The sequence below is a fragment of the Balaenoptera acutorostrata genome, chromosome 20 (genome assembly GCF_949987535.1).
Source record: "Balaenoptera acutorostrata chromosome 20, mBalAcu1.1, whole genome shotgun sequence".
Classification (NCBI taxonomy): domain Eukaryota; kingdom Metazoa; phylum Chordata; class Mammalia; order Artiodactyla; family Balaenopteridae; genus Balaenoptera; species Balaenoptera acutorostrata.
Genome location: NC_080083.1, coordinates 19,215,443 through 19,231,709, shown reverse-complemented (window position 1 = coordinate 19,231,709; position 16,267 = coordinate 19,215,443). Strand labels below are relative to the sequence as shown.

At 45.5% G+C, this 16,267-nt stretch overlaps 1 protein-coding gene across 3 annotated transcripts in view; it reads left to right on the top strand.

Moving 5' to 3' along the window:
* Nucleotides 1-290: 290 nt before the first annotated feature.
* Nucleotides 291-16,267, top strand: part of MYO1D (myosin ID) — a 355,807-nt gene continuing 339,830 nt past the window's right edge. For all 3 annotated transcript variants that reach the window (XM_007190161.2, XM_028168535.2, XM_028168534.2), the window contains exon 1: nt 291-747. In XM_007190161.2, coding sequence (XP_007190223.1) covers nt 653-747 — 95 coding nt within the window. In that variant the 5' untranslated portion in view covers nt 291-652. The remainder of the gene's footprint in view (nt 748-16,267) is intronic.

Below are 16,267 nucleotides of genomic sequence, written 5' to 3'. Positions count from 1 at the left end.
CACGCGAGAAGCTCCACAAGATACTTTCGTAACTTTGTTGGCATATACCAAGCCCGGGCGGAGGCGGCAATCCTGGAAACTTGATTCCACCCACCTCCTACGTTCGCACGCCTCGGCACCGCCCCCCTGAGCTCCCAGCGCCCGTCCCCAGAGGGCGCTGCCACCCCGCCGCCTCTGCCCGGCCCGGAGCGCGCCCCCGCCGGCCGCCCCGCGCGTGCGCGCCGCCCAGGTGAGGAGGTGGTGGCCTGCGCCGCGGGGGCGGCTCCTCGGCCGGGGGGGGCGGGGCGGAGAGGCCGGGCCGGGGCGGGTGGGGCGGGCAGCCGCGGGGCCGGGGCCAGACAAGGCCAGAGGCGGGACCAGCCGCCGCCGTCTCCGTCTCGTTGTCTCTTCCCCCACAGCGCCGGGCAGCAGCCGCGGGAAAAGCGGAAACTGCCGGGTGAGCCGCGCCGGACGAGAGCGCGCTGAGGAGCAGCGGGGCGGCCTCCGTCCCGTCCCGCCCAGCCCCGCCGAGCCGCCGCGGCGCCCCCTTCCCCGCGCCCCGCCCCGGCCCCGGCCCCGGCCCCGCCCGAGCTCGCCGCGCGCCCCCGCCCCCGCCGCCCGAGCGCGCCCACCTGAACCCGTCCGCGCCTACCTGAGCCCGTGCGCCGGCGCCATGGCGGAGCAGGAGAGCCTGGAGTTCGGGAAGGCGGACTTCGTGCTGATGGACACCGTCTCCATGCCCGAGTTCATGGCCAACCTCCGGCTCAGGTAAGGGTGGAGCGGCCGTGCGCAATGCCGCGAGCCTGCGCTTTCCCGAGAGGGGGCGCCGTTGCGGTGCGGCCGGATTGGGGGTGTCGGGGATGCACCGAGCGCGAGGGATGGAGTGCGGCCGGATTAGGGTGTCCGGGGTCCTCTGAGCTCGATGGTTGAGCTTTCCCGAGAGAGGACGCCCTGGGGTGCGGCCGCATTGAAGTGGAACGGGCGTGCCGAGCTCCAGGACTGCGCCTTCTAGAGAGGGGGTGTCCTTGGGTGCTGTCCGGACGGGGGAGGGGGGTGTCGGGGGGAGGCAGCGCTTGGGGCCAGGCAGCTAGTGCGCTGCCCCAGGTAAGTGCTGTGGGCGGGCCGGGTGACCTAATGGAAACAAGAGTAAAGGGAAATAAAAACTTTTGGGAGAGTCGTGGCGGCCGCAACGCTCTGGGAAGACTGGAGGGTTGTTTTGGAGAGAGGCTAGGGTCTCATCGCGGTTTCACACTTGGTTCTTTTCTTTTTTCGCTTTCGTATTTTTTTATTTTTTCCTGGCTTGGTTCCATCACGTCATTCAGGACGCTATGGAGTGATCCCTGAGCTGTCTGTTCCGGGACACCGGCTATTTTTTAGTTACTCTCTGAACGTAATTAGACACGTTTCCAGACATCGAAGAGACTGCTCTGCTTGCCAGTGCCAAGATAAACTGTCTGAATTTGACAAGGCATTCGTGGTTTCAGTTTTTTTCAAGGAGTTGTGGATGGAACCCTTGTGTTACTGACATCCTTGAGAATGTAGTCATAACTCAACGCCCCGGGATGGGCTTCCAGGACGAGTTTGTTTTAGAAAGGCTTCTACATGGGATTATTTCACTCCTGATAGAGTAATATGTAAGCAGAGCTTTAAAGTAGTTTGACCTTTTTTTTTTTTTTTTAAAGAAAACATTACAGTAAATGGAGTTTCAAAATAACTGAGTTGGGGTGGGGAGGTGTTTCCTGGAAGTTCTGACTCCATTTCTTTTAGGTTTTAAATATCGCTCCATAAACTTAAAAGTGAAAATCTTAATCTCGGTTTGGGTGCTTAACTAATCCCACTTCTCAGTATGAATTCCCCTGTTAACTTTAAGAATTTTAAAAACTTTTTTAATCTTCAAAATTGCAGTCTCCATAGTCTTCATCTGCTCTTAGCCAGGCTTCATTATGTCCCAGAGAAAGGAGCAGGGGCACAGACTGGAGTTCTACACCCACCTACCATAAACGACTTTGAGCCAGTCCGTGTGTCTGAGTTTCCTAATTTGTAAAATAATGATCTCCAAGATTTTTCTGCCCTTAGGTTCTGTTTTTGCTTTCACATATCATTGGTTGCAAAGTCTTGTGAGGCTTGCCTCTTAAGAAAGATTATTAATGTGAGCCTAACTTAGCTCAGAAGAGAACTTTGCACAGGAGAGAACTTTGCGATTTAATTCTGCATTATGCAGGGTACTTTAGGAGGTAAGGTGGGAGGGTCCAAAGAACCATCAGATGTGTCCTTACCTCTGAAAGACATGGAATGTTTATGAAGACAGGGAGCAAGGTGAAAATTTTTATTCATTTAAATAATAGGTCAAGAAAACAACAGAAAAGTTAAGCTTTGTAGAGCTTAGATGATTCTTTGCCAAGTAATTGTACAACCTGATTGTTCTGGAAGTTCAGCAGAGGGAGAGATGCCTTAGGCTGGCTCAGAAACACCATCGAGAGGAGAGGAGGGGTTGAGAGGAGTCGCAGAGGATGGGTAGGAGCTGTGTAGGTGGAGAACGTTCCAGGTGGATAAAGTGCCAAGCAGAGGAGTGGAGCTTCAAAGCTGACTCTGGGTGATCATGAATACACTGAGTTGTCCGGAGGGGAAGGAGTGGGTGTTGGGGAGTTGTGGAAGGAATCGCCAGCTCTCATTAGTATGACCCTTGGCTAACGCCCGGGTTTCTAGGTCTACCTTTATTCCCAGTCACCAGGTCCATCAAGATTCGGATGTTGTATGCGTCTCACCTGTGTGTGTACTCGACCACTCTGCGAATTGGCTGCAAGTCTCAGCGCACGGGTTCAGTGATTGTTCATGGTTTATTTATAAGTTGGGAGGGGTTGGTTCCCGGGAGCTGTAAAAAAGGGTAGCAGTGCCCGTGCCTCCTCCCCAGCTGTAAATCTTGATGACCCAGGTGGAAAGCAGGCCGCTCTCTGATAGTTGGAATTTCCTATCAGCCTGGTGTTCCTCCAGACTGTTCCAGTGTTTTAGCTGTATGAGCTACTGGGCTCATGCTCGTGTGGACCCTTGGATATCTGTGTCCCTCTGCAGAAGGTGACCACAAACCCACTGTAGATCCAGGTGCGATTATGTCATGTAATGTTTTCATCTCCTGGAATATGAGTGGTTGGTCCATACGGGCTGTATATTTATGGTTGTATAGAGGCGAAATTTGAGTGTATTTCATCTCACAGTGGGTATGTGCGCACGTGCTCTATCATTCCTGCCTTCCCCAAGCTGCAGCTTCTCCTCTCACTCCCGTCTGGAATGTCCTGTACCCTGCTGTCTATCTGGCTCTTCTGCAAGGCCCCTTTCCTTCATTTATGGTCTGTGACATGCATTTAGGCACTTACAATTACAGTTGTTTCAGGGGTCTGTGTCATCCAAACTGAATTCTAATTTTCCCTACAGTAGCACCCACTGTGACAACATTTTTTATAGAGAGAGAAAAAAGGAATGTTTCGGTTACTTTTTTTTTTTTAAAGCTTTTGTGACATTGTCCATTTAGAATTATCTTCTTATTTTGCTACTAGTCTGGCTTTCTTTTCCTCTCTTGGGTAAAAGCTTTATTTTTAGACATCTGCTATAATCAATGTCACTTTCCCCTTACTGTTATTATTTTTAAAAATTGACGTAGGCATGTGTCTGTGCCTGCGGGTCTGGATGAGGCAAGACTCAATGATGTGGATTAGTGTGAGTTAGCATATCTGAGAAGGCGTTTCAGTTTGTATTTTACCCTTATACCCAAAACTGCTAGGATCTTGAGGGCTGCCTTCTCTCCCTCCTAGGAGTCTCTTGCTAAGGGAGATTTGTTCTATTTATTTGCTTTTCCGTTTGGTGGAGGCAGAGGTGTCGGTGGTTTTGGTGATGGTGGTAAGCTCCTCACTCCACTTCCAAGGGTCCGATCCAGGAGTCAGATGCCTGCACAAGCACCTCCAGCCTTCATGGTCAGGCCTGGTTCCTGCCAAACCCCCACATAGCCACCTGAAGGCCCGACCTCGGCATCCCCACCATGGTCTGCTTTCTTCCTAGCCGCTTCCTTTTCAGAGCCTTTGGTTCCTTTTCTTGTGGCTTGGGCCGTTCCTGGACTTGAGTTCTAACAAAATTCACATCAGCTCTGCACCGTGTCTCGCAGTGAGAGACCCGCCTGGTGCAGCCACGCGGAGCATCTGGCCCTCACTGTGCTCTTACTCGCCACTTAGCCGTCCTCGAGGAAGGAGGAATGCGGGCAGCTGTTCCTGGGTACAGTGGCCTGAGACATGTGCTTTTCATGTCACAGGTCGAGGAAACCCACTTTAGGCTTCCAGTTTCTAATTTTGCTGGTGGTGGTTCCTGTTTTGAGAATAAGGCATCTGCTCAGCCTGGTGTCTTGGCTCTTTGGAAATTTAATTTGTCCTCTTTTCTTACCGGTTTTTCTCTTCCATAAAAGCAGTGATTTGAAGCACTGTGTTTACCGAAGCTCCAGGCAACTTCTCACCTTTAACCTAACACAGTGTTCCTTTTGTACCTTTGCTTAGACCAGGCTTTCCTCAGGCTTGGTGCTGTTGACAGTGGGGCTGGGTCATGCTTTGCTGGGGGGGGGGCTGCCCTGTGTGTTGTCGGATGTTTGGCAGCACCCCTGGCCTCTACCCACCAGATGCCAGGAGCACCCCTCCCCTCCCATATGACAACCAAAAATGTTTCCAGATGTTGCCAAATGTCCCCTGGGGGAGGGGGCAAAATTGTCCCCAGTTGAGAACCACTGGCCTCGGCTGTTCTCACTCCCTGGAATGCCCTGGAATGTCCTCCCCCTACTCTCTACCCTCATTCTCTGCCTGTCAGACTCTTACTTGTCCTGCGAGACCAGTTCTGAAAAGTCTTTCCCAAACCTCCAAGGCAAGGGTTAACCATACCCTCACCTGTGCTCCCAAGATATATGGGCACTTGATCATAACTGTTAGAGAGGATTTATCATGCTATGTTGTTTTCTCTGCATGTCTGCATTCCCACCAAATTGTGAGATTCCCTAAAGCCAGAGAGCCTGTCCAGAGGTGGATCCAGGTTGTGTGGTCCTTTGAAATTCATTACAGTTGGGGAGGGGGGAACCACCTCTAAGAAAAAGAGTATAAATTATGAATGTCAAATTAGATACACGGCTTTGGAAGGGCAAGCACAAGTGAGTGGCTGTGAAGCAAACCCACCTCTAGCCCTTCTGCATTTTCTATCATGCTCCAGAATTGGGCAGCTATGTGTTCAACACATTTTAAAATGAGTGAACTGGGACTCCCCTGGTGGTCCAGTGGTTAGGACTCCGCGATTTCACTGCCAAGGGCCTGGGTTCGATCCCTGGTCAGGGAACTAAGATCCCACAAGGCACGCGGCGTGGCCAAAAAGTAAAAAAAATTAAAATAAAAAAATAAAATGAGTGAACTAAGCCGTCAAATGTTGGCTGATTATTCTTCAGCCCATGGAATTCTTAACTTAAAAAAAGCATACAATCATCTCAAAATGTTGTACTTAATTTAATACAACTTCAGTGTGTGGGGGGGGGCGGGCAGGAGCAATGAGCTGCAGAATTAGTAGAAAGGCAGTGAACAGGTGCTCGCTTTCGCTCTCTCACTCGCCACACAACCTCTGTACTTTTTCTGCAGCTCTTTGATCATTTGGAAAATTAGATAGGACAGAGGGTCCCTCTCGCTTCCTGGGGCACAACCTTAGGTACCCTGGTGGTCCTCAAGCACGTGTCAATCTGTGATTGGTTCAGAGCTCTCCTTCAAAGGAGCTGTAGTTAGCTTCATAGGAGAGGTGAATGGCACACTAAATCTTTTTGGCTTGCATGTGAAATTCTTTGGCAACCACTTTTAGAGGCCTTCGGAAAAGGACAGTTTGCTCTGGGCCTGTTTTGCACATTGGCTTCATATTGGGACAAAAAAATGAGAATTTGGGTTTCGGAGCTGCCATTTGGAGTGAATCACCCAGCCGTCTTGTTTCCTTTCCTACTCCGTGACAGATTTCCAAGACTATTTTTATTCGGGGTCATTTGTTGACCCTGGAGACTTCTGCTGAATTTAGCTCCCAAACAGAGCCAGATGTGGGTGGAATCAAGCACTCAGAAGCTGCTACTGGTGTGTTTCATCACAGGTTCTGAAGGGTTCTTCTCCTTCCTTAAAGAGAGGAGCTTTGACTTTTTGCTCAACTTGGAGACGAAAATGGTGACGCTGGTATAGACAGAAGTGTGTTTGTTTAATGACTCGTGTAAGCTGTCAGTGTTGTGAATTATCCTAATGTGGAGAGCTGTTTGCTGACACTTTCACCTAAGTCTGAGCCACCTCAGCAAAAAGGACCGGATCTCAAGGACCGGCCTCATTTTATGCTAACTCTCTGGCGTCCCTTGCTGTGTTGCTGTTGGGACAGGATTGGGTCATGTGTGTCACTGCCAAGCCTATCTAGTGGGATCTGCTGTCAACAGTGGTTCCAGCCCCACTGGTGATGAGCCCCACTGACATGGCCTATCAAAAAGTCAACTAGATCCAGGAATGGGTTCAGAGGGTAACAGCAGTTTTAAATATACATTGCAAGCCTCTCTCTTTCTGTCTATTCAGTTCCTTGGTTGAGATAACAGTTTTATTTCCTCTGGGACGGAGGCTCCCTTCAGTTTACCTGCTGTGTAATAACTGGGCAGATCTCTTAGTAGACGGTGTTTCCCAAACTTTAGTTTTTGTCATTTATGGGAAGAAGAAAGGGGAGCACATGCTTACATCGGAAGGCAGTGAAGAGAGCACAGGCTTCGAGTCCTGCCTGACCAAGTTCAGATCCCAGCTTCACTTTCACTCTTTTTATTAGCATTATACCTTAGGGTAAGTTAACTTACCTAAGGCTCAGTTTCCTTATATATGTAAAATGATTGCCTCTTAGGGTAATTGGGATGAAATCACATGAAGTGTAAAAAGTGTCTGGTCGGTGCTTGGTACATAATTCCCTCCCAACTAATGTTAACTCTGTTTCTGAATCCTTCCCACATGGCCTCACCTCCCTGCCCTGACCCTGAAGGGCTTGCTAATCTCACCTCTTCCTTCCTCACAAAGACAGAGTCATTGGTTTTGGCTTTATTTGGGGGGCAAGAATGAAAAGTGTTCTAGAAGGGGTTGGGGTTACCTAGTGGAGAAAGCAGAAACATTGGAGATAAATAGCCCTGGACCTTAATCCTGTCTCTGTCCACTACTACCACCCACGTGGGCTTAGACAAGTTGCTTAGCCTCCCTGAGTCTCGGTTTCTTCATCTGTAAAGATGAAGCGTTACTGCAAAGATTAAATTCTACCACCTGTAAAACACCTAACGTGGTACCCGTAGCATAGTAGATGCTCAGCAGATGGTCCTCTGTCTCTCCTCTCCATCCCCTCTCAGTGCAGCCCTGTGGATCAAGTGCCCTTGTTGGTCCCAACTGTCTCCGTGACTGTCACACTCATAACCCTGTTCCCTCCAGGGTTACCACTATTTAGTTCCTGAAAATTGTTTTAAACTCTTTGGCAAAGGAGATCAGCTGTTCATATTATTCATAAGTGTTCCAGAATATTTCATTCTTCATGTTTACTGTTCTCTGCTTTCATGAAGGTTGGTGGCATTGGTGCCTGAAGTCTCCAGGCACTATAGATGGGTGATTAACTTTAAATATAGTCTTAAAAAAAAAAAAAACCTCTTATTTCCTTATTTAACTACAGACCTTATGTATTTTTAATATAATCTCCTGGCTTTAAAGCTAGCAACTACTTGAATTCTTGCTGTGTGCTCATCACTATGTTGGGCACTTTGGTGGGGGTTACTTTATAAAAAGTCATTCTTTGGGGGATAGCTTAATTGGGAGTAAAAGATACCTTAATAAATAGATCCAGGTCAAGTAGAATATGATTGAGCCAAAATGAATATTGCAGACAGTCAATTATTTTTAGGGCTTCCTAGAGAGAAGGAGCCAGTGAAGCAGATTTTTTAAAAACAGAACTGATGACAGTGTAATTAAGAGTTGTATATATGTTATGTACTGGAGTTCTCAGGGAATTCAGAAAAAGAGAAAATGGGATTGGGAGTAGGTAGACAGTGCTCTGTGGAAGAGGTAGAATGTGAGCAGATCCTTGTTGGAAGGAGAGAGAGTTTCTCATCGGGAGACACCCCTTTCACCTGGGCCCTGATGTCCTAGCCCTTTGCTTTCTCGCCATCCACTTCCAGCGCCAGTGGGCTGGCCATGCTGCCCGCCAGCTTCCACTGCTTGAAAATACCCACCACCACCACCACCCCATGCATTGTTGGCACTTTTTTCATTCCTGTCTTATGCTACCCCCAAATTCTCCCAACTAGAGACTGAGTCAGGCTGATAAGAATCCTCTTCCAAAGTCAAATACTTCTAATGCAGCCCAGGCACATGAGGGTAAATTTGCTGGGTCCTTTCTGTCTCATGCCTTGATGAGGTCAGTTAGAAGGAGGGACTGAGAATTTCATTGCCGAGTAATAATTTTGCAGCCTGTCACTGCAGACCTGCGATGGAGAGCTGAACTCTGGCGGGAAGGATGGGCCAAAGATAGTGTGAGCCCAGTTTATTCCTGGGGAGGCAGGCTCTGAGGACAGAGAGGGAGGGTGCCAGAGAAAAACTTGGCTCAATTAAAAAATTTGTCTGTGGCTTATCTTTGGGCCTAGAAGAGGAAATGGAAAAAAAAATTTTTTTTCTTCCTTTATTTTATGCCTAATTACAGAACTTTTAAGACTCAGCACCCAGACTGCGTGGTGAATACTATGGTCATTCCATTGTGGGTTAGAGACATATGTGAGCCAGCCTGTGACTCTAATCATGGCTTTCAACATTTCTTGGTGAAATAGAATGGTCCACTTTTGGAAAGTAGGCCATTTTAAAGTAAGGGTTTCTTTTTTTTTTAATTTTTTTTTATTTTTTTTATTTTTTATTTTTTATTTTTTTATAGCTACTTTATTTATTTATTTTATTTTTGGCTGTGTTGGGTCTTCGGTTCGTGCGAGGGCTTTCTCTAGTTGCGGCAAGCGGGGGCCACTCTTCATCGCGGTGCGGGGACCGCTCTTCATCGCAGTGCGCGGGCCTTTCACTATCGCGGCCCCTCCCGTTGCGGGGCACAGGCTCCAGACGCGCAGGCTCAGTAGTTGTGGCTCACGGGCCCAGCCGCTCCGCGGCATGTGGGATCCTCCCAGACCAGGGCTCGAACCCGCGTCCCCTGCACTAGCAGGCAGACTCTCAACCACTGCGCCACCAGGGAAGCCCCAAAGTAAGGGTTTCTGATAAGTGACTTTAATTGATGGAGAAGGGATTTGAGAGCCTCAACTGGTTCCTTTCTGATACTTCGCCCACCTTCCCATCTCCTCCTTGTCTCAGCCTCACCCCTGAGGATACCCCAATTTGTATTCCAGACACAGCTGCTCATGGGGGAGTAGTTACTCTATGTCTCAATGAGACCGTCTTCATTCTCCCTACCTTTCTGCCCCTTGGTGCACAGTATGGAAATGGATTTCGCTTTAGTGAGATTAAAGCATTAATTATAGTAAAGCTATTTTGCTTTAATAAAAAGGTTGTTTAGTGCTGAACATAGCTTTTTTCCAAAAAATACACAGGCCAATTCAAGGTTCTATTAAAACAAAACAAAACAAAAACTTCTGGAATAGATGGGGAAATGCATCAAGAGACAAACCCAACTTTGCTTTCATTCCTCCTCTCCATTTATCACCCACAGTCATATTACTAAGACTTGGGGGAAAAAATTACCGCTTACATACACCAGGGTCCCATAAGCGCTAGAAGCCAATGAATTAGTCAGAAAATGGCTTCATCTAAAACAATGAAGCAAACACCAAGAGCAATTCAAACAATTTTTTCCCCTCTGATCACAAAGTCTGCTTTGAGTAACTTGTACAATAGAGGATCATCCGTAGCCGGGTCAGGGCGATCCCGAAGGGCTTTGTCTCAAACCGCTGCTCTGTGCCCAGTATAAAGTCGAGAAAAATTTCATAGTCAATTAAAAAAAAAAAGTCAAACTCCATTTAAAAAAAACAACAAAACTTTACACTTATTTTGGATCACCCTAAAATCAGTTATGTTTCAGTTTTGGCTTTCATGGACATCTCGGTCATTTAAAGTTTATTGTAAGAATAGCCTTTGATCATGAGGTTGAGTTAGCCTGATTCTGCCATCCTAGCCTATGTTACTTGTAACTAAGAAGAAAACCTTTTTTAAAAAATCCTCCAAAGAACATGTCTAGAGTAGTTCAAATGTCAGGAAGTACAACTATGAGGAGTTCTTTTTTTTTTTTTTTTTTTTTATTGCATTCAGCCCATGCTGTAAATTCGTATTTGTGTCCTACCTCTAGTCTCGAAGTCCCGAGGGCAACTTTATCTTCTTTATCTCTGAAGGCTTCTTTCCAGGCATTAAGAACAAAATGTTTTCACTTCTATCAGTGAATGAGTAAATGAACGCATAATATTTCCACATCTTTGATTCCTGCCTGAACTATGTATTTTCTGGATTTTATGTATTGTATTTTGTATATTTAAATAATCTGATTTTTCTGTTGTAACTCTAGTCTTTGGGAAGATAGGAAAATAAAACTACCATTACTCTTGGGGGAGAAAAAAAGCACTAAAATATATTTGGGATCCTTGTGAAATGACAGACATCTTTTTTCTTTTCAAAGACTTGTAGAACTCAGACAGGTGGAGCTTGTCATCCATACAACAAGGGGGAAACCTACTTGAGTGGTTCTGTAATCTCGTGTTGTTGCTTACCTTAGCAAGTTGATGACATTTTTACCAGCATCGGGAGGCCTTTATATAACTTGGTATCATTTGTTGAATGTCTCTAAAGGGACACTCTTTCATACAGCAAACCCAGTGACTCAGATCATATGATTGGTGCTCTTTCAGTCTGCATTCTGTGGTGTCCTGGGCCATGAGAAGCCACCTTGGATGCCAGGTAGGGGTGGAGTAGGGCTTCAGCCCCTCTCCTTTCAACAGAGCAGCTCTGCATCTACATATTGGGGTTCCAAGGAAGTTTTTTCTTGATGAGCTAATTTATTTTTATTTTTAATTTATTTTTTCAATGAAGTATAGTTGATTTACAATATTATACTAGTTTCAGGTATACCACATAGTGATTCAATATTTTTATAGATTATACTCCATTTAAAGTTATTACAAAATAATAGCTATATTTCCCTGTGCTGTACAGTATATCCTTGTTGCTTATTTACTTTATACAGAGTAGTTAGTATCTCTTAATCCCTACCACTATCATGCCCTTCCCCTTTTCCCTAACCACTAGTTTGTTCTCTATATCTATGACCAAGGAATTTTTTGAGAAGAAATGCTATCACATTGAAAAACCAGTTTGAAAACCACTGTTCTAGGTGCTTGTTTTCCAGATGGCTTTTAGTCTTACAACCACACACATACACACACACACAAAATTAGAAATACTTCTAACCAAGATGATTTAAAAAGTGGCAGTGCAGTATGATATAATGAGCAAAGGAAATATTTCAGTTATCCGAACTTAAGCATGGCTCTGCTATAGGTACTATATGACGTAAACAATGTACTTCAGTTCCCTGGGCCTCTACTGCCTGGTTTTAAAATGGGACTGATCCCTTACAAGGTTATTTCATAAAATGAGATCATAGATGGGTTGTTTATTGTTGTAAACATATCAAGGACGCTCAAATGCTAATGCTGTCTCACTCTTGCTTCCTTAAACAGAATGTAAGGAACGTAATTTAACTTTTTCCCTAAAGGACCTAGATCATGATAGTCATAGTTATGAACAATTGTTGTCACACCTCTGGGGTTTATTGAGGTACTGTGATGTTTTGTTCCACACCAAATTGATGTGAACAATGTAACATTTTAGAGTATATGGTTAAATTTCTATAGTTTCTCTTCGTGTGCCTCCCTATGGATTCTCTACCCCCTCTTAATCTACAAATGTGATCTGCTCTGGGACTGTCTCATGGAAAGGAATAGAGAGGAGTTAATGAGTTCTACTGAAGACTGAGGGGTTGCCCTCAGTCAACTCAGGGTTGCCCTCAGTCAAACACAGGGGTGTTTCAGTTCTGGGGCATGAATTTTGTGACGTCTGTTTTTGTTTTTTGTTTTTTGTTTTAAAATTAATTTATTTATTTATTTTTGGTTGTGTTGAGTCTTCGTTTCTGTGCGAGAGCTTTCTCTAGTTGCGGCAAGCGGGGGCCACTCTTCATCGCGGTGCGCGGGCCTCTAACTATCGCGGCCTCTCTTGTTCTGGAGCACAGGCTCCAGACGCGCAGGCTCAGTAGTTGTGGCTCACGGGCCTAGTTGCTCCGCGGCATGTGGGATCTTCCCAGACCAGGACTTGAACCCGTGTCCCCTGCATTGGCAGGCAGATTCTCAACCACTGTGCCACCAGGGAAGCCCAAGACGTCTGTTTTTTATCTTCTCTGCTCAGAATTATTTTTTGATTGCTTTGGTGTGTGAAGCCAAGGCTGAGTTCTGAGTCGTAGGCAAAGTGCTAGTCCAAAACTTACTCCTGCCCTTGGTATTTGAATTATTTGTGTGGTTGAACAAACCAGCGTGTGCTGCATGGGTTTTTCCACACTGCGTGCACTTTATGATTGCTTGTTGATTCGTGGGAGGCGGCAGCTGTTGGCAGAATCTGTTACCGTTTGCATCTCTGCCTCCTAGGTTCCTGGTTTATCTGAAACCATTACTGAAAAGAAACCTGTTCTTTAACTTCTTCGTTTATCCTAGGCTGGTGGTTCTCCGATTTGGCTTTGTATCAGAATCACCCAGCTCTTAAAATACCCAGATTCCCAGGACTCTACCTCCCAGAGACTCTGATTTATTAGGCCTGCTGAATGCCCAGCGATTCTCAGGTGCAGCCAGGTTAGGGACCACGATCCTGATCCTAGGCTACTGGTTTTTCATCCACAGCTGTGTTCTGTTGAAGCTATATGGGATGTGAACTGACTGGCATAGTAACAGATGTATCATAACTTCTCCAGATAATCAGTGTTCTTAGTTCTGTTGTGATTACTAAATCAATTTAATTATTTGATAGTCACCCTTTTTTTTTTTTGGCTGCACTGCATCGCATGCGGGATCGTAGTTCCCCGCCCAGGGATCGAACTTGTGCCCCCTGCAGTGGAAACACAGAGTCTTAACCACTGGACCGACAGGGAAGTCCCGATAGTCACATTTTACTCTTCACCCTTACAACACATTTTCTTTCACTCTGTGGTTATGGTTGTCCACTTTTAGCATACCGTATATTATTTTTCTGTCACCAGATTCCCCATACCAAACAAAAAAAGTGTAATCATACCATCCTTGTGAATACCTTGTTATATTTCCTTATAGTATTTTGTACATATATAAATGTATATATTTAAAAATTTGGAATCTTCCTGCTTAAACAAGATACACTTTTGTAAACAGTTTTCTCATACAATGATGTAGTGTCCTCAGCATGTTTTTCGTGTCCTTAAGTTGTCATTGAAAGTATGATGGCAGCCACAACATCATCGTTCTTTTCTGGGTACGCAGGGGCAACCCAGACAGACGTGGTTTCTTCTCCCATAGAGCTGAGGGAGACATACAAAACTGGTAAACAACAAAAGAATAATTACAGGTGGTAATAAGTGCTAGGAAGGAATGAGCAGGGTTCCCTCCCAGGGGAAGTGGCAGCGGTATGTGTTCACGCCACAGAGAAGGCATTTTTTGAGGAAGTTGACTTTAAGTGAGATCAGAAGGATAAGGTATCTGCGCGGGGGGGGGGGGGGGGGGGGTTGGGGGGGGGTGGAGGCAGGTGTGGGGCAGGGAAATCAGATAGGGAAGGGTGGCCAGGCAGAATGAGTCACTAGAGAGGGAGAGAGGGAGCTACTGATGGAGCGCTAGTCAGGACCACACTTTGCAAAGGGCCTTGGGAACGAAGGGCTCAGACTTTAAGTGCACTGGGAAGCATTGAAGGGCTTTCCATATCTTGCAGTCACTTCAGGTTGATAGCGTGCTTTTTAAGTGTCTGGGTTCAGCTGCCGAAACTCCCCAGGTCTGGTTGGCTGTGCTGAATGTTTTTGTCAAATTGGTGAATGGAGTGAGGAGTTGGCAGTTGCTTTCTACACTTGTCGTTCAGCGATAGTAAACACACATACAGTTCCGTCTTGATCTGTCCTATAACAGAGCTGTTTCTTGGAAGAGGCAGCCCCAAAACAGTGTTTTGTTGATTTGAAGTCAATCTCAATTAATGACTAATAGGCTACAGCTGATTTTTGGGAGCTGCTTTTTCTGATTTTATGCTTCAAGCAATAGAAGAAGGATTCTGAGCCATGAATTCCCTGATGAAATCTCTGAGTTGTAGGACTTTAATGCCAGAAGGGAACCTGGAGGTTATCTCACTGAGGTACAGATACATGAAATTAGGAACACAGAAATTATGTGATTTTTTTTCCCCAGGATTCTTCAATAGTCTAGTGGCACAGTTATAACTGGAGCAAAAATCTCTGGTGTCCTAGCTCTGTATTTGTTCTTCTGCTTCTGTCTTCTTTACTCTGGATTGCTTTGCAATCAAGTAGCAATTCTTTAACTTCCTTTTTCATTCCCCACCCGCCCCCCCCACCCCGCCCCCCCTGCCCCCCTTAAAACAAACTTTAAAAGATCTGAGCAGGTTGAAACAATGAAGAAGCTAGCAATGTAAATATGAAGTAAATCTCTGGTTCTCTTACTGAAGGGCGACAGTACAAATACAAAATAACATTTTAGGAGTGCCAAAGATGAGGGTTTTAGGAGCCAATGTTATGTGTCAACATCCACCTGGGCTCTATCAAGAAAAAAGGGGACTTGGAAGTTCTACCCTGGTTCATCCCACCTGCCCTGGAGGGGTGTGTAGTTCTCACTGCTTTATCAGTTAAAATGCTGTTGGCTGCAGTGAAAAGAAAACCTGACCAAACTGGCTTACACAGAAAGGAAACACATTATCTCACACAACCAGAAGTCAGTGATAAGAGAGGCTCTGGCTCGTCGTTAAGGACTCTGGCTCCACTAGTCTGTGATTATCTCAGTTTTGTCCTTCTGGGGCTGGTCTCACCCTCACACTGGCTGAGGATAGTTACAGCAGTTCTGTGCCTCTCATCCAGACAGTACCCTCCAAAGGGAGAAGAGGGAACCGTCTGCTTGTCTTCGCTTCTTTTTTAGGAAGTCCCTAGAAGACTTCCTTGTGTTTCATTGGTCCACATTTGCTCACATGCAAATTACTAAGCCCATCACTGGTTCCGAGGAATGCGGTTATCATGATTGATTTTAGAATGCACACAGTTATGTGGAAGGGAGTAGATACTGGAACAAAATCAGCCTCTTTTAGGGAGGAATGGATTTTAGGGGGGAGAATAGGATGTTGACTAGGCAACCAAGAGTGCCTACTCTGTACACTTTTATAAGCTGTGTAGACAGAATGATGTTAATTCAGAAAAGAATGCTCAGTGTGATGAGGGCGCGTGAAACTATGTCATTATGAAACGATCTCATTTTTAAATGACTGAAGGAGCCATGGAAGCCACCTAAATGTCCATCGATAAGATGAATGGAAAAGAAGATGCGGTACATATATACAATGGAATATTACTTAGCCATAAAAAAAGAACGAAATTATGCCATTTGCAGTGATATGGATGGACCTAGAGATTGTCATACTGGGTAAAGTAAGTCAGAGAAAGACAAATATCATATGATATCGCTTATATGTGGAATCTAAAAAAAAATGGTACAAATGAACTTATTTACAAAACAAATAGTGTCACAGATGTAGAAAACAAACTTATGGTCACCAAGGGGGAGATAAATTAGGAGATTGGGATTGACATATATAAACTACTATATATAAAATAGATAACTAATAAGAACCTATTGTATAGCACAGGGAACTCTACTCAATATTCTGTAATGACCTGTATGGGAAAAGAATCTTGAAAAGAGTGATATATGTATGTATAACTGATCAACTTTGCTGTACAGCAGAAACTAACACAGCATTGTAAATCAACTATACTCCAATAAAAATTAATTAAAAAGTAAAATAAAATGACTGAAGGAATAAGACAGAGGATGTGATAACTTTGGTGTGTTCTCCAGCATCACCAAGCAGTTCTCCACTTCTCAGTGGACACCAACTGGGTGTCTAACAAATTTAATGTGCACATTAAATGCACATTTAATGATCTGGTATGATCTACAGATCCTACAGGCTAAGGGCTCAGCCCCACAAGA